Source organism: Panicum virgatum, chromosome 5K (genome assembly GCF_016808335.1).
Source record: "Panicum virgatum strain AP13 chromosome 5K, P.virgatum_v5, whole genome shotgun sequence".
NCBI lineage: Eukaryota > Viridiplantae > Streptophyta > Magnoliopsida > Poales > Poaceae > Panicum > Panicum virgatum.
Genome location: NC_053140.1, coordinates 46,086,274 through 46,104,373, shown reverse-complemented (window position 1 = coordinate 46,104,373; position 18,100 = coordinate 46,086,274). Strand labels below are relative to the sequence as shown.

At 49.5% G+C, this 18,100-nt stretch overlaps 2 protein-coding genes across 2 annotated transcripts; one reads left to right on the top strand and one right to left on the bottom strand.

Annotated features, from left to right (window-relative positions):
• The first annotated feature begins 6,832 nt into the window (after positions 1 to 6,832).
• LOC120710709 lies at positions 6,833 to 7,778 on the top strand. Its single transcript, XM_039996304.1, has one exon. It carries the CDS (start codon positions 7,175 to 7,177, stop codon positions 7,733 to 7,735), a length of 561 nt encoding a protein of 186 aa, XP_039852238.1. The 5' UTR covers positions 6,833 to 7,174; the 3' UTR covers positions 7,736 to 7,778.
• Positions 7,779 to 12,726: 4,948 nt separating this feature from the next.
• On the bottom strand, positions 12,727 to 17,316 carry LOC120707816. The gene is made up of 9 exons (XM_039992832.1): positions 17,123 to 17,316; positions 16,969 to 17,010; positions 16,842 to 16,887; positions 15,182 to 16,715; positions 14,588 to 14,689; positions 14,275 to 14,503; positions 14,024 to 14,170; positions 13,303 to 13,446; positions 12,727 to 13,135 (listed from the first exon to the last, which is right to left on the bottom strand). Exons 4-9 carry the CDS (start codon positions 15,337 to 15,339, stop codon positions 13,031 to 13,033), a joined length of 885 nt encoding a protein of 294 aa, XP_039848766.1. The 5' UTR covers positions 15,340 to 16,715; positions 16,842 to 16,887; positions 16,969 to 17,010; positions 17,123 to 17,316; the 3' UTR covers positions 12,727 to 13,030.
• Positions 17,317 to 18,100: the final 784 nt, after the last annotated feature.

Genomic DNA, 18,100 nt, shown 5'->3' with positions numbered 1-18,100 from the left:
TGTTAGATGGGAAACGAGCGAGCGATCGTGGAATTGGAATTGCGTTTGTGGTCTCACGACCTGCAACCTGCTGGCGACAGACCCTTCTGAGCGTCTTCGTCCTCATGAGTAGCTCCTCGGAACAAAGCTTTTTCGTCTATGTCCGCCATGCTTGTTCTTGCAAGCAAGCTACTAAGTTGGTCGCTGTAACGAACATGGCCCCATTTAGGCCATTTTGAGTGATTTTGGAGATCGATTGACAACATAATCAATGAGACTAATAATTTTATCAAGCATATTGTTTTAGGTCCCTAGGATGAAGTAAAAAGACCAAGAAAAATAAAACACGAAGGAAAAACTTAAAAAAACGCTGAATTGCACAAGTTCTGCAGCAAACAGTGGCCCCGATTTAACCGATGCCCTAACACCGGTTAAACCGATGCTTAAAAGTTGATCAAATGAGATGGACTTCTGGATATTATTGTAAAGTATTTTATAAACTTTCCATAGATTCCAAGATCATTAAAAATGAAGTTCCGAGTCAAAAGTTAATTATGATCAAAACATGAAAGCTAATCTCTATGAGGCACCGGTTGAACCGACGCTCTAACACCGCTTAAACCGACCCTCAAATTTGATCAAATGACATGGGCTTCTGGAGAATCTTGTAGAGAATTTCACAAGTCTTCCATAGAGTATAAGTGTGACATTCCGGCACAGGGTTTAATAGTACTAATAAAATATTTATACTAACAAGTTGCAATTTCTTTTTCGGAAGCCAATCTCCAAAGAACTCCGAGGTTAAGCATGCTTGGCCCGGAGAAATTTGGAGATGGGTGGCCGATCGGGAAGTTCTTCCCGAATGCGCACGAGTAAAGACAAAGTATGCAGAAAAGACTGTTGTTGGTCTGTGAGGCCAATCTATGTTCTAGAAAGCTGCCAGATGTAAGCGGGCCCCACCTCGGGGAGGCAGGATGTTACAATAAGATCACCGAAATCGGAGTTTAGAGTAAAAAGTTATGGCTAAAATACGAAGCACCTTGAAGCTGATTTCTGTGAGTGCATGTTTAAAGGGATGCGAAGATACTTTGCACCGGTTAAACCGACGGTATCTTTTTCCGGCTGCAGATCTTGTCAGAAATGGCCAACAGATAGTTTCAAGATATTAGTGACTGGTTAAACCGACGCCCATGCACCAGTTAAACCGACGGTTACGCAGAAAAATCCCCAACGGCTACAAACAGCTACTTCAAATTTATGGGCTATATATATGGCTTCTCCAGCCATTTTGAGCTGGCTGGAGACCAAGGAGACCCCATACATATTAAAGAACACCTCCAAGCCAATCAAAGTACTTAGTGATCAAATTTGTAGTCCTTAGCATATCTTTGAGAGTGTTAGTGCTAGATTAGCTATTAAGTGAGTCAGTGAGCAAGGAGTTGAGCCCTGTGAGTTGGTTCTAGAGTGAACCTTATTGTATGTCGATGCGCCGGCCATTCTTGGAGTCTTGGTGGTTCACCAGCACGTCTTCGACCCTCCGGCTTGGTGTGGAGCGGCGTCGACGACATTGTGCAGGGAACGTGGAGACCCCATCTTTCGTGGTGAAGCTTCTTAGTGAAAAGCGGGATCAAGATGACCGTGATTGTGTTCACAGAAGAGACTTGATTGCCAGGAAGCAATTCTTCATGAGTGCTTCAACAATGTGGATGTAGGTGTGGCTTCGTGGCTAACCGAACCACGGGATAAATTCTCGTGTCGAGGTTTTGTCTCCTCTCATCCCATCTTTAGTTTCCATATTTTATTCTAGTAATTCTTGTGTGCCTTTATTTTCATAGAGTAGTATCTTGATAGGATTGGTTATAGGTTGCTAAACTCTTTTGGGATGAGAGTTTCACACTAGTTAAACTATAGTTGTACATCTAGATAGCATATTTTAAGTTAAGTTTTGTGCAAACTGAAAGAATGGATAGAGATGGAGAGAACAACCGCTAATCTTTCATTGATCTCTCTTGGAGTTTAAATACATCTCGAGTATACACTGAGCACGGGCATGCCGGCGTTCCCGGTCATGCGCGAGCGATGCGCGCGTGCAGCTGGCGGCGGGCGAGTCCTACGCTGCATGCGCTCATGCGGCGGCCGCGTCATGCGCGGGGTGCGCGGCGTGGCCGCGTCGTGCGCGGGGTGCGCGGCGTGGCCGCGTCGTGCGCGGGGTGCGCGGCGTGGCCGCGTCGTGCGCGGGGCGCGCGGCGTCGCGCGCCGTGCGGAGGCAGTTGGCAACGGCCTCGCCTCCGCTATCACCCCCCCTCAATCTCAGCGTTCGGCACCGGAGCGCAGAGATTGGATCGGAACTCTTCGAACAGCGCCGTCGGGAGGCCTTTCTTGAAGATATCGGCGAGTTGGCGCGTACTGGGCATGTGTAGAACGCGGACGTCGCCGACGCTGACCTTCTCACGCACGAAGTGGATGTCGAGCTCAATGTGCTTCGTCCTCTTGTGATGAACTGGGTTGCGCGACATGTATGTGGTAGAAACGTTGTCGCAGAACACAAGCGTGGCCTTGGCGACGCCGTGGTGAAGCTCACCGAGCAAGTAACGAAGCCATGTGCACTCGGCGACTGCGTTAGCGACGCCACGGTATTCAGCCTCTGCGCTTGATCGGGATACCGTCGTCTGCCGTTTCGCCGACCAGGACACCAGCGAGTCCCCGAGGAACACGCAGAAGCCGGACGTAGAACGCCGCGTGTCTGGGCAGCCGGCCCAGTCCGCATCTGAGTACGCGGTGAGCGTCTTCGATGGCGAGGCGCGGAGATGGACACCGAGCGACGGTGTGCCCTTGATGTAGCGCAGGATCCTCTTCAGCATGCCGGCGTGTACCTCAGTAGGAGCGTGCATGTGGAGACACACTTGTTGCACGGCGAGGGCGATGTCGGGCCGTGTGAGTGTGAGATATTGTAGGGCGCCGGCCATGCTGCGGTAGAAACTGGGATCGGTGACCGGCGTGCCGTCCTGTGTCGATGCCTTTGCCTTGGTGTCGCAAGGCGTAGCCACTGGTTTACAGTTGGCCATGCCAGCTCGCTCGAGGAGGTCGTAGACGTAGCTGGCCTACGAGAGGAAGAAGCTGTCGGAGGAGCGATGAACGTCGATGCCCAGGAAGTAGGACAGGACGCCCATGTCCTTGACCGCGAACTCGGTCTTGAGGCGGGCGATGATTTGCTAGAGAAGAGCCGTGGACGATGCTGAGAGGATCATGTCGTCGACGTACAGTAGGAGATACGCCATCCCTGCAGGAGAGGAGAGGATGAACAGCGACGAGTCCGAGCGGGCCTGCTGGAAGCCGATCGTCTGGACAAACTCCGCGAAGCGCGTGAACCACGCGCGAGGAGCTTGCCGGAGGCCGTAGAGGGATCGTCGAAGTTCACACACAGCGGTTGGGCGTGCGGAATCTGCGAATCCCGTGGGCTGTTGGCAGTACACGCGTTCCTTGAGGTCGCCGTGGAGAAACGCATTGGAGACGTCAAGTTGGTGCGCGGGCCATTGCTTGGAAGCAACGATGGCGAGCACTGAGCGGATGGTGGCGGGCTTGACGACCGGCGTGAACGTTTCCCCGAAGTCGATGCCGGGCCATTAGTTGAACCCGCGAACGACCCACCTCGCCTTGTAGCGCTCCAGCGTGCCGTCGGAGCGCAGCTTGTGCTTGAACACCCATTTGCCGGTGATGACGCGTGCTCCCGGAGGTCGGTCGACGAGAGACCAGGTGCCATTGTGCAGCAGGGCGTCGAACTCGGCTTGCATTGCACCGTGCCAGTTGGGGTCCTTGAGAGCGACGCGAACTGACGACGGCACGGGTGAGACGGTTTGGGTTGTGGCTGAGAGGGCATATTTGGGGTTGGGTTTGTGTATGCCGGCTTTGGCGCGTGTGAGCATGCGATGGCCAGTGGGTGTAGCAGACGTGCGCGGCACAGGGTCAGGTGAGGGGGATGTCGTGGACGTGGGTGGACTCGCAGGCGAGGCAGGAGATGCTGTGGGCGAGGTTTGCGGCGGTGGCGGCGAGCTAAATGGCTGAGGGAGAATAGGAACGGTGTCGTCGACTGGAGGCGCATGCATGGGCGTATGCGTGGGCTGCGGTTGGCGCTGCCGGAAGGGGAACTGACTCTCGTCGAAGACAACGTGCCGTGAGGTGAGCACGCGGCGCGTCGTGAGATCGAAGCACCGGTAGCCGCGGTGATCTGGCGGGTAGCCGATGAAGACGCACGGCGTGGATCTGGGCTGGAGCTTGTGGGAGGTCGTTGCGGTAGTGTTGGGGAAGCACAATGCGCCGAACACCCGAAGCTCGTCGTAGCTGGGAGGAACGCCGAAGAGGAGCTCGAACGGCGTGGTGGAGCCGGTGGCGCGACACGGCCGGCGGTTGATGAGGTGCGTGGCCGTGGAGAGCGCCTCGGCCCAGAACGTGTAGTCGGCGCCGCTGTGAACGAGGAGGGTACGAACGCAGTCGTTCAGAGTGCGGAGGATTCGCTCGGCCTTCCCGTTCTGCTGAGATGTGTATGGGCAGGAGAGCCTGAACTGCACGCCATGGTTGGCAAGCAGCGTTCGCAGCGCGACGGTGTCGAACTCCCTGCCATTATCAGTCTGCAAAGCAAGCAGTCGCAAACCAAACTGGGTACCCACATAAGCATGAAAATTTTGCAGGATTGGCAGGGTTTCTGATTTGTGGCGCATGGGAAAGACCCAAACGTAGTGGGTGAAATCGTCAAGGAGAGCTAGATAGTACTTATAGCCCGAGAAGCTAAACACAGGAGAGGTCCAAACATCCGCATGAACAATTTGGAAAGGAAAATATGTTATAGATTCACTGGGAGCAAATGGTAACCTAACATGTTTGCCCATCTGACAAGAGGAGCAATTGTGGGATGTGTCTTTATTACACTGGAAATCAAAAGACTGAAGCAAAGTAGATAGGGTTTGCCGGCCGGGATGTCCGAGCCGCTGATGCCAGAGATCACGAGTGCAGGACGAACTGAGCGCGACCTGTGGCGGCAGTCGGAGCGGGTAGAGGTTGCCGGAGCTTTCACATCGGAGGGTCACCGTTCGGGTGGGAAGATCCTTGACAGAAAAACCGTTAGGATCAAATTCAATGGAAACATTGTTATCACGTGTAAGTTGACGAACGGAGATCAAGTTCTTTACTAGATGAGGAGAGACAAGAACATTGTTGAGAAGTAAAGGGGTACGGGAGGTAGGAATGGAGGTGCAGGCCGAGTGGGTGACCGGCAGCCTAGCGCCGTTTCCAACCGTGATGTAAGAGGAGGATGAAATGGGGGAGGAGGAAGAGAGGATACCGGGATTGTTGGACATGTGTGTGGTGGCGCCGGTGTCGAGGAACCAGTCACCGGAGCTTGGAGGCTGCTGCTGAGGACCCCCGACCGATGCGAGCGCCGAGAGCAGGGCCTGCTGATCCCAAGTTGAGGAGGGCGGCGCAGTCGGGGCGGGCAGCTGGAGCTGGTGTTGCGCCGTCATTGCCTGTTGAGGCTGGAACGGCGGGCGTGGCCCGAGAACGCCAGCACCGGGTGCGCGGAATGGCATGGGCCATGCCTGGACCAGCCCAGTCCAGGGGTTGTAGCCGGCGGCCCAAGGCAAGGGCTGTGGAGAGCCACTCTGGGGTTGGCCACCGGACGCGCCGGCGTTGCGCGGGCCCTGGGAACCGCCGGAGTTGGGGCCGGAGTTGTTGGCGCCGCGACGCTTGTTCCGCTGGGATCGGTTGCGAGAGTTGCCGCCGTTCCCGGTGTTGGTGGAGTTGTTGGAGGATGTCCCGTGGCCGACGGCGTACGCCTGGCCCGACGCGGCCTTGTCGTCATGCTTATCGCAGAGCTCCTCCAGGAGGAGGAAGGAGCGGGCGGAAGCGAAGGTGTGCGGCGGCGACTTGGACGTGACGATGGGCTTGAGATGGCGATAGCGCGGATTCAGCCCGCGCAGAAGATTGAGCACTTGGCTCGGCTCGGAGACGGGGTGACCGAGGTCGCGGAGGATGTCGGCGAGGTGCTTGAGTTGGCCGCAGTAGTCGTCGATGCTCAGATCGCCCTGCTGCAGGGAGCAGAGTTCGGCTTCGACGAGGACGGCGCGGTGCATCTCATTGTCGCGGAACAAGCCCTCGATGGAGTTCCAGACGGTGAACGCAGACGCGCGCGGCTGGTAGATGAGGTTGAACACCTCGGTGTGCACCGTGGTCTGGAGCCAACTGACCACGCTGTGGTCGTTGAGGATCCATTCGGCGTCGCGCTCGTCGAGGGGCGGCGGCGAGAAGACGTGGGGTGCGAGGCCGAATTTCCCGAGAACGGAGTCGAAGCAGCAGCGCCATTGGCTGTAGTTGGACTCCTTGAGGCTGAGGGTGATGGGGATGTGGGAGCGGATGTTGATCTGTTGGACGACGGCCGCTGGAGCCGGTGGGATGGCGACATCGCCGGCGTCGTCCGAGGAGGAAGAGGAGTGGCGAGGAGAGGCCATGGTTGCGGGAGATGAGGTGGACGCGAACGGAATTTCCAGGGAGGATCGTTCGTAAGCTGATACCATGAAAGAATGGATAGAGATGGAGAGAACAACTGCTAATCTTTCATTGATCTCTCTTGGAGTTTAAATACATCTCGAGTATACACTGAGCACGGGCATGCCGGCATTCCCGGTCATGCGCGAGCGATGCGCGCGTGCAGCTGGCGGCGGGCGAGTCCTACGCTGCATGCGCTCATGCGCTCATGCGGCGGCCGCGTCATGCGCGGGGCGCGCGGCGTCGCGCCCGTGCGGAGGCAGTTGGCAACGGCCTCGCCTCCGCTATCACAAACTAGTTTGAGTTTTAGGTTAAAATTTGTAAATTACCTAATTCAACTTCATTTTATTTAAGCTAGAGCACCTTATCACTTTGGCCATCGATATTAGCAGCAGCAAGGTTTTATTTGGATGTCCAAGAGCTCCACGAAAGCCGTTGACGCGTTCTGCCTCTGTCGCCTGCGTCCGATGGATACATATACACGATCCCCTAATCCGGTCGCCCTTCGCAGGGCCATTTCGATTTGGACACGGATACTCTTCGTGTCCGTATCGACCGGCCGGTGAATCAGGGTCCTGACCGGCCTACTCATTTACGACTATAAGTGACCCCTCCTCCATGGTCATGGTATCTATTGATCTGCGACGGAACAATCCGATCAATGGCGTCCACCACGGACAAGAAAGACGACGATGATGGCTGTGGATGCTTCTCGTGGATACTTGCCACGATCCTGATCAACGGCTTCATCATTTTGCTGACGACGCTCCCTTCGAAGAAATCCATCGCGTACCCTGATAACAAGCCGACCACATGCTCCGTCGAGCTCGCCGGCTTCGAGGGGCTGCAGCCGGCGCTGTCCCCGGGGGCAGCCTCGCCGGCCTTCGACCTCATCGTGCGCGTCAACAACGGCCACACCTTCCGCCTGCGGCGCCGCGGCGGCGACGTCATCGTCTCCTACGGGGGCGTGCCCCTGGCGCGCGGGCGCACGCCGGGGTTCGAGCTGGGGGACAAGGAGGTGCTGGCGCTGCCGGTGAAGGCGACCAGCGCGGGGGTGGGCGTGCCCGGTGATCTGTTGCGCCTCATGACAGACGAGAGGAGGCTGGGCGTGGCGCAGATCCAGGTCGAGTTCGGGCTGGCTTGGGAGTCGTTCGTCTGCGACGTCGAGCTGGATGGGCACCCGCGCGTGGCCGAGTGCTATAAGCCTAACTCTGTAGGCTAGCTAGTTGTACTATCAAATTGTTTAATTGGCAGATTGTTTAGCTTTTTTCTCTCGAATACGCAGGAAAACTGCGTATCTTGATTGCTTATTAGTTAAGATTGTCTCTCTTCCTTAAGACTGAACACAGTACTACGTAATAGCCTTACAACTACATGATCGCTTAATGGGTTCTTGATTTTTTTTTTGATGAAATAATGAGTTCTTGATTGATGAAAGTTTTTTTTTGTTTTACGATGATGATTTAACATTATTTGTCATTCGCACAGTGAAGTTACAATGATCGTCTTTTCCTCGATGAATCACGAATTTGTACGTAATTGTCGTTGTGCTGTGCTGTAGGCTGCATCCTGTAGTTTGTTAATGACAGAGATCTCGTGCAATTGGGATTCCTGAATACAATCGACGGAATCTTCGAGTTCCTGAATTACGACAGTGGATCAGAATTAACCTGTTCTATCTAGTCTGCTCTCTGCTGTGGCTGTGCTGTGCATGGAATCAGAGATGTTTCGATCTAGCATGACTTGATTCCGTTCAAAGAAAGAGTATGTATTGGCGTTGTATAAATTGCAGCACCGAACAGGTTGAGTTTTGCGAGACGTCTACCAATTTTTTTTGGGGGGGGTGGGAGACGTCTACCAATTTGATTAAGCTGGGCATCATGTGCAGCAAACCTATACAGTGAATAATCATGAACCGTTTGGTTGGTTCCAGGTGCTACGTGATAATGATAGATTAGTTTTGAAGCACTATATAAACGAACTTTTTGTTCCACATATATATGGTTCAATTTTCAGCTAAAAGGTTTGATGAGGATTGAACATCAGATTCAGTATCCAGCAGTCACAAGAAATAAATCTCTGAAGACCATTAACTCAATCATTCAAAGCGAGGAAATATGGTACGAGCTGGTCACAATATATTGAATATTTGAATTTGAATACATCGAGTATTTCTTACTCTAGCAAGCTGCAAGTCCGCAGCTACACGTTCATCTCAGCAACAAAAGAAAAGGACAGTAAGCACTGTGAGAATGTGTAAAAGCTAAAAAATTCGGTACTAATTAAAGCCTGCCATCGATCTACGGTACTGTACGGTTTACTCATTGAAGTCAAACATATTCTTCAAAGCAAACACGGTGCACATTGCCTCCTCCGGCGGCGGTGCTCCGCCCACCCTCGCCGTGCACCACATCCGGCTCGGCCTGCCCGAGCTGGCGCCGCCGTCCTGGAACAACCTGACCTGGACCTCCAGCTCCAGGGCCCCGGCCTTGCTCGCGGCGGCCAAGCGGTCGCGCAGGTGCTCCGGCAAGCCCGCGCCGTCTTTCCCGGGCAGCAGGAGCGGCACCTCGCCGCGCCCCTTCGCCGGCACGCAGAAGCTGGGCACGGGGCCCGACGCGATCGTGAAGCCGCCGTACGTCACCGCCCCCTCGCCGTCGCGGTAGCACCGCTCCGTGGCGCGCCGGTTGCTGGCGTGCAGCGCGGCGCGGAAGGCGGTCGCGGCCGGGGCCGACACGTTGAGGCCGCCGCCGCCGGGCTCGAGCTGGACGGAGAACTGGGGCGGCAGGTCGTAGAAGACGAAGAACCAAGGCAGTATGATGAAGCAAATAGCCAGTGCGAGCTCGCAAATGTCGCTGATGAAGAACTCGGGGAAGGTGAACGCCGGCTTTTGGCCGGCAGAGCGAGATCGAGGCATCGTATACGTAGCACGGAATTCTTCAGCCGATGGCACGATCCTGATTACTTTTTAAGAGTATATTTACCTAGATAGCACAATCGAGACGCAGGAACTAATCTTATATTTTGTTGTGCACAATCCGGATAGAAATCATCTTTGATCGGACAGCGCAGCGACGGTTATATATCTGTCATCTGCCGTGTTGGTGTCGAGCCCAGGTTCTCATTGGGCTCCGACTCGGATCAATGTCTCCGGCCGGGCTGCACAAGGATTCAACTTTTTTTCAGGGCCGAGAGTCTGCTTTCGGGACAACCTGTCCACAACATTTTTCACGACCTATCCAAATTATGTTTTTAACGAAGCTACATTTCAAGACAAATTTACTCGTATTATTATATTCAAAATCAGTATTCAACACATAAATTAAATGTACTAGTAGTATGCAGCTAAAGTGTTAAATATTTAACTTAAGACAACCTCAAATCGTCACTTGGCTGGCTGGAGGAGGTAATATACAGGTGGTCTGGTCACGTAAAAAACATAAAACAATGAAAATTTTAAAAAACTACTTTCATGTTAAAAGTTCTTTTTCAGAGCCCCCCACAAAAAAACAAAAAAATCTACTGGCATTTGTTTTCAACTTTTCATAAACTATTTGAAACTCCATCCAAATAAAACAAGTCGTAGTGCTACCCGTTTGGACCCACCTAGCTACATTTATTAGCTACCTACCAATTAGCTAATAGAGATAAATCAAAGGTTTGATCTCTAATGATGTAGGGTATAATTACTCCCTCCAGGATTTCCAATTTTGTTTTCTATTCGGTTCCTATTGAAACCAGCGAAATCCATAAAATTTCATACTTTCAGGTCAAAAAGTTTGTCTAAAATTTAGAAATTAGAAATTTGAACATTTTGAAAGGTTCTTACTTCTTAGAAGCAGTAGAGAATTATTCACAACTTGGTATATTTTGTATTCAATAAGATCCTAGTTCTTCGAATCACTGTTGGGTCAATTTGTTTTGTTTTCAAGAGCCCTGTTTGTCAGCTAGCGAAAAATAGGAGAGACTTTTTTTTTGAAACGAATAGGAGACTCTGTTGACCCAATGAAAAATATTAACCTTAACCTTTGTTTGATGCGAATCACATGCCGTCATTGGATAGTTTTCCAACCGATGGCAACACTTTGAATAACTAGGTGAAAGAATAGAGCCTGATCTACACTGCAGATCATGAAATATTGTTGTACAATATTTGAGACAAAAAATCAACATGCTTTTTTAATAGTCCGAACGTAATCGTGATATTCAATCTGATCTAGTACTCCGTATCATCTATGAGCGTACTACTGAGGGGAAAAAAAAAGAACATCGTCAGAGATACTGCATCCAAGCAGGTGTAATGTCTGACGCCCAATTCTGCAACGCGAACATGGTGCACGGGGTCACGCCCGACTGCTTCTCTCCGCCCGCCGTCACCTCGCACGACATCCACGTCGGCCTGGCCGAGCCGTCGTCGTTCCTGAACAGCCTCACGTCGACCTCGAGCTCCGCCGCGCCCGCGCGCCAGTCCGCCGCCATGCGCTCGCGGATCGGCCGTGGCAAGCCGGCGCCGTCGGCCCACGCCGCGAACGGCACGTCCCGCGCCTCCTTGGCGCCCACGCAGAAGGCCCGCGTCCGGCCCCACGCGACGGTGTAGCCCGCGTACCGCACCGTCGCCTCGCCGTTGCGGTAGCACCTGGCCATTGGGCGCCGGTTGGCGGCGTGCAAGGTGATGTTGAAGGCGGTGGAGATGGGCGCGCCGTCGAGGAGCGCCGCCGGCGGCGTGTCGCCGAGGCCCGAGGCGCCCACGACCTGGACGGAGAATTTGGGGGGCAGGAAGCGGAGGAGCAGGATCCAGATCGGTATGGTGAGCCAAACGACGAAGAGAAGCATCTTCACTGTCTTTGTCAGATCCTCCTTGACAGAGTAATGGCGTCGAGGATTCATGGCGGACGACATTAATTTACAGCCGCAAAAGTGTAATCGATCTTGTTCTGGTGCTTATTATTAATCAGAACAGAACAAGCAACTACTAGTAGCAAATAAACAAATTAAACACTGTGGTGTAGCTATGCGATAGCAATCAACCCCCTCGCCTTGTATATGAGCCTCGCAGGCCGCGTGCTACGGAATACGTGTCTATGACCAACCAACTTGGACTCGAAAAGAAGCACCTGATCTGGTTAGACTCCAACATGATAAAATTAAATTTTACGACGAGGACTCTTCCAAGGTTAGTACGACTCGGTTCCGTGCAATTTACCTTGACGGCGCCAAATAAGGGCATGTCAACGCGCATTATTATCTCGGCGCGCGGCGCAGCGATCTCAACACGTACGTTACCTCGACGGCGGAGGCGAATCACATCTCTTGTTGGCCAGGCCACCCACCCTAGTAAAAAAAAAAGCATGGCGGACATAGATGAAGACGATTTCTTTCGAGAAGAAGCAGAAGCTGTAGACGACGGAGGTGCTCCAAGACCGAGGCCAAGCAAGTGGAGGGTGACAAAGGACAAGCGCAAGCTCCTAGTCCAAATGGTGCTTGGCATGGCTTTTTTGCTGTCCCTGATAGCCGTCACCATAGTCCCCGCCCACTTCTACGAAGCCAGATACGCTTCCGAGTTCTCCATGGAGCTCACCGGCATCGGGGGGCTGGATGCGGCGGCGATCGACGACGACGGCGCGGCCGTCTCTCCCGTGTTCGGTCTCAGGGTGCACATCGACAACCCACGCGTGGTGCTGCCGTGGTGCTACAACGGCGGCGAGGTGGCCGTCTCCTACTCCGGCGTGGCCATTGCGTGGGGCCGCGTGCCGCGCTTCTGCATACGCAAGGGGGTGCCGACGGAGTTCACGGTGCTGCCGTGGGGGAGAGAGGTCGGCTTCTCTGAGGATTTGCGGCGGCGCCTCGCTTCGGACCGGCGCATGGGCACGGGTCAGGTGTTGGTTGAGATGAGGCTGTTTTGCGATGATAATAATAAAGGCTTGCCATCGAAGAGGTTCATTGGGCCCTCGTTGCATAAGTTCCAAGTTATGCTTAATTAAGATGGCAAGCACATAGTAGTCAGCTAGTTTTTTTTCGAGTATAGTAGTCAGTTAGTTCATGGCCTTTTGTATCCCGATTTGGTATTACGCATAGGCGTATGGTGACACACATATACATTACAATACAGTAGGGCAGCATATGTATATGGGGCGAACCCCCACCCCCCTATTTTAGTGGAATCCATTTTGGTCGCATATCGTTGATCCAAACAGTGATAAATCCAGACAACGATTCTAGGCATGATTAGATTATCAAATAGAATATAAGGTTCACGGGTATTCTGAACAAATATTGCCCTTTTCTGTTGGTTCAAAGCAAAGCCAACGAGCTAGCGGGAAAAAAAAACTTCATGAACTTTTGAGAGCAAAGTTCATACATATGTAAGGCAAATCATGATGGTTCATGACATTGGTGAATGTAAATAACTCTCCTTGGACATTAGTTGTGTCTCATTGTAAATAACTCTCCGTGGGCAAACCCAAAGTACTTGTGCAATTTTCCTATTGTAAGTTGAACATGAATCCCAATATGCTAAAGATCATTGTTGGTCGCCTTCTATCTTCGACAATACCCTTGTGATGCCACGAGAACACCATAGATAGACTTCCACCCCGCGCACAACTCCAATGACATAAGAAGTTACCTGCAGTTAATATAAATGGGGCAAAAAGTTACATCCGTAATGAATGTGTGGATGGTACATAATTACCTTTTCTTTGTCTTTATAAATCATATACTATCCTCGATTTGAATAGTTCAGTCATTTCTATGATAACATGCCTTATAAACAATATTCACTTTCATTCTTACCTTGTATTCCAATGAGACACACAACTGAGGGTGCCTAAGCCACAAAAATCCACTGACTGCCCCCACCGCCGATATGATTGCATTAACCAGCCAGATCGGTATGGATGCATCAAAAAGCCAGAAGGTGAAGTCATCCTGATAATTCTGCATTTATAAGAAACAAAGGATTGATTAGTGAATTAGCTCAGCACTATGGATGACATGTGAAGAAATAAATAATAATGCTATGTAGACATACTGACAGTATAGTGAAAATAACATACTAGCGAAAACTTAAATCATGTCATTTAATTCATTTGACCAATCTAGGTAACATTTTACACATTGATGATAAAACTTAATTATAATTTCTTTCGACAACTACGGGCCAGACACATAAATGGACCTTCGCGAGCACACACATTGCAAATGTCCATACAGGTACATCCCTGTGTACGATGAAATTAGATTGGATTCCTAATCCTACATGTGCATATACACTATTCCTCTTAGGATTTAATCCTACATGTGCTCTACATGTGCATACACTATTCCAAAACTGTGGGCACAGAACCACCACCAGAACATCAGCCAACCGACCTATGCTCTCATTATAATGTTCCATTTCATATTTCTTTTCTAGAAAACTAAATTACAAAGAAAGATCATTGTAAGGGGACTACAAATAGCTTAATTTTAAATTAATAATCTGAAGTTCAAACTAAACAAGGTTAAATCGTACTGTAGCTCCGAGCCGGAAGCAATGCGAAAGGGCAGTCAATGAGAAGCCCCACCATCCAATCCAATCCAGTTCAGACACCCACCACAACACAGCAGCAGTGAAGAAGGATGATGCTGGTACTAAAACCAGTGGAATTGGTCTCTTATCCTAAACAATAAATTCATAAGTGAAAGTAATACATTATTCACAAATAAAGAAAACATGAAGAAAAAAAAAAGCAATGTTTAGATACCAAGTAGCAGAGGTATTACCCGCACACCAAAGGTCAAAGATGTAGCAATAAGTAAAAGGATGAGATGGACAATTGCTCCCAATATTGACACCACATATATTGGAAAGACAGCTGCTTGATAGAATGAGGAACAACCGCAGAAGTAATATGCCCATATGATGTAGCCACTAGAGCCAAAGCAAAGGTACCACCAAAATTGTGTATCTGACTCTGTACGGCTGTTATGCTCTAACCTCAACACTCGTATCCTGAAAGCACATTTCAATACATTTAGAAGAGGCTAGTGTTCACTGTTATATATGATAATGGATTGAGTATTGGAGTCAACTTACATGGGTACAATGAAGAAGAAGGAAGATACGGCTGAGTTGAAATCAACAACAGCCTTAGCAGCACTAGATTCAGCAGGTTGGCAGGAAACAGTGTGGTTGTCACTGCAACAAGTTAAAAATTGTATCAAGAGCAGAATGAACTCCTGTGTAGCGAGAATTGAGGAGTAATTACTCGTTTATGAAATAGACAAGTGAGGAACTAGATGAAAGTAGATGTACATGTGTAGCATGAAACCATGAAAGGGATTGCTAAGCTAACTGCATTGTGCATACACCAGCATGGGATGGCTCCGTCCTAGTGGTCATTATTTTTCTTTTCAAACAATTAGTGGTCATTAATTTATTAGGGAACTAGAACAGGGATTCATAAATCATATATAATAGCTATGCTACCCACAGGAGGGCACCAAACATATTTTCATATACTCATACTCTTTTGCGGATAATTAAAGCTGCTAATCTTTCTAGAGGTGGAGTTCATATTAGAGTATTCTTATCCTTACGACCAGTTAATACATCAGCCTAAAAAGTCAAAAACTCATATTTGAACCAAATTTTGTCATGTTTGAAGTTGTAAAAGTTTTAGAGACATACCAGATGTCATTCCTGTTGGGCTGTGGCGCGGGAGCACTTGTGTCCAAGTGAGAAGCCAGGGTAGCTGCCTTAAGCCATGTGTCACCAGGGCAACTAACATACTGCACCTTGACAGCTAGTAGAACAACCAACAAAAGCATAACCCTCCAAAGAGCCATGTGTTACTGAAAGGTAGTATAAAAAGACAGGATACAGTTAAATCTATAACAGGGATATGAGGGAGGTGCAATTAAAAATTAAGGATTTTACATACCATTCAAAGTTGCACATGACAGTATGACATATCAGGTATTGACAGACGAGTAATGTATACTATCTCATACAATGCGTTATGAGTTTGCTGTACTGACATTTTTATTCTCAATAAATATTGTTCAGCTTGACAAATCATCCGAATGCATACCAATTATGAGTAAAACTTAAAAATTACTCCCTCTTTACTACAGTATAGGACAGTCCACATGGATGCTTTGGTTCGATTAGAGAATCAAACAGCCAACTATTTTAGTATGCCCACTCCACCCCTCTACTTATTAGACACTGCAAATGTGCATTGGTGCCTCTAGAATGACTATTTATTAGATACCATGTTTCCTTGGACTTATATTGTGTGACAGGGGCAACTCATGTGAAAACAAATCAAAATTTAGAAATATTGCATATTCCACAAAGACCTGAGTAAAGTTTTTGGAAATACTTTTTGAAAACAAATCAAGGTTATGATCTACATGCATACAAATGTCAAGATATACTAGACCGACTTGCAGATATGAAGTTGACAAATTCTACTCCAGTAGGCATTTTTTATATCAGAAATTGAACTGAGGCGGAGTTGAAAGTTTGCATGTATGTACAATAAAATGTTATCTATAAATGAAAAATGCAGTACCTAGGGTATCTCACAAATTTGAGAATTTTCATACCATCACACCTATAATTTGAGAATTTTCTACAAGATTCAATGTGGAAGGTTAAAAAATTAAATCCATAACTACGCAACATGCTTGTCCTTGTGGCTGGTCTTTAGTACTATTCACACTCTCTGAACGAGCAGCCCAGCAAGTTAGATCAATCAAACCACAAAAACCAAGGCCAAGGGCTTTGCAGGTCCAATTTCTGGTTGTAATAACTATGGCTTACACATTCAAGTTGTTTGTCCAATCAAATGCACCTATAAGTTTGTGAGCTTACAGTTGCAGTGTTCAACATAAAATTAGCTTTTTAATATTCCTATAATATTCCACAAATGTAGGTAAAGCATACTTCTCAGTTGCGGGCATCGCAACACAGCTTAAACTTACATGCCCTAATACTTTTTCTTACCAACAAGAAGCACCATAAAGTTAGTTTGGAGCACAGGAATTACTTTCATTTTTTCGCAGTATAAACTGTTTAACGAAAAATCTAGCAAACATGTTACAACATCCTAAACCATGTAAACTTATAAGGGTTAATAAAACTGGTGTTCCAAGCCAACGGCACGAGGGATCCATTTTGCCAGAGTTTCGCTGCAGATGGGCCAGCAATCTCGATTCTGTCACAGATAATATATATCATGTTAAAAAAAAGGTGAACTAAAATAATAGTAGACGAGCCCGAAATATCTTGCTCTTCTTCCTACTAGTATTCTCTAATCCAAAAAAAAAACCCCCAAGCGTACCTGTATCTTGATATATGAAGCGGCGGCGCGAAACGGAGGCGTAGCGCTGCAAACAAATGAAGAAATAAATTATCATAGTCAAGGGATAGGAGCAGATTGCTAGGGAGGTGATAAGGGGAGAGCGCACCAGCGAAGAGGGGCGGCGGAGGAGGGGGCACGGACGAGAAAGCTGCAAAGCGAAAACGTCAGTCAATTCTCTGGTAGAGGAGCAGATCGGCGAAGAGGCGCCGGATCAGGCGGTGGAGCACACGATCGAAGAGGCGGCGGCGACGGGAGCGTACCGAGGCGGAGAAGTAGGGAGGGCGAGGCGTGTAGATCGCCAGGTCGGGAGGGGTTGGGCCGAGGTGCGGCGCGCGGCGCCGCTGGTGGAAGGAGGCGAAGCGAGCCAGGACCAGGACTGGAGGGAATGATCGCTTCGAAGCCTTGAGCCCTTGACAGCTTGCGGCGTTGGAGAGGGGATGCTGGGATGGGAAGGCCGGAATGGGTTCGCTTTTGTTTTGTGTTATTGGTGTTGGGTGGATCTCCATCACTTTACATCTAGATATTTATCAAAACGATCTAATTTAAACGAAGAAAGTATAAATATATTGAAAATCACTTTGACATTTAATTTAATATTTTATACGTAATTCATTATAATATTTTTCTCCTCCAGCTCTCTCCTAAAATAAGAAAGCACCTCTGTGACAGTTACATGTGATTGGTGTCACGCTCAGCTGAGCAAGTCTCCTAGGCTCCTACCAAGGAGCCAGGCTCAACGATGCTTTAATTAGTCGTCTGATTGTACCTAACCTAGTTGCTCAGTGAAATTATTTGGTTAGCAGCAACACGTGCAAACAATAGGTAGCAAGCCCAGCATCAGTACAACCAATAGGGGCTGCATGTGCGTGTCTCAGCCAGCTTCAGCCGGCGCTCGTCAAACCGCCTGCTCCACTCTCTCCTCTTTTTTCTCTCCGCCGGCAGGAATTTTTTTAATGTGGCTATACTCCCAGCCTACCTACCTGATTCTATAATACTCGCTCTGATAGTTATATCTGCATAGCACACCTAGGATCTAGGTCCAGGGAAACGTCATACTCCTCTACCAGAGATTCCGGTCCATGAAACGCTATATGTGGCCACCTGACTAGTGCTGGGAATTGGGCCGGGTCGGGCCGGCACGGCCCAAGCCCATCGTGCTTCGGGCTAAAAGGGGTCGGGCCTAAACGGCCCAAAAAAATTTCGGGCCGTGCCATGCCAGCCCAAAGAGTAAAAATAGA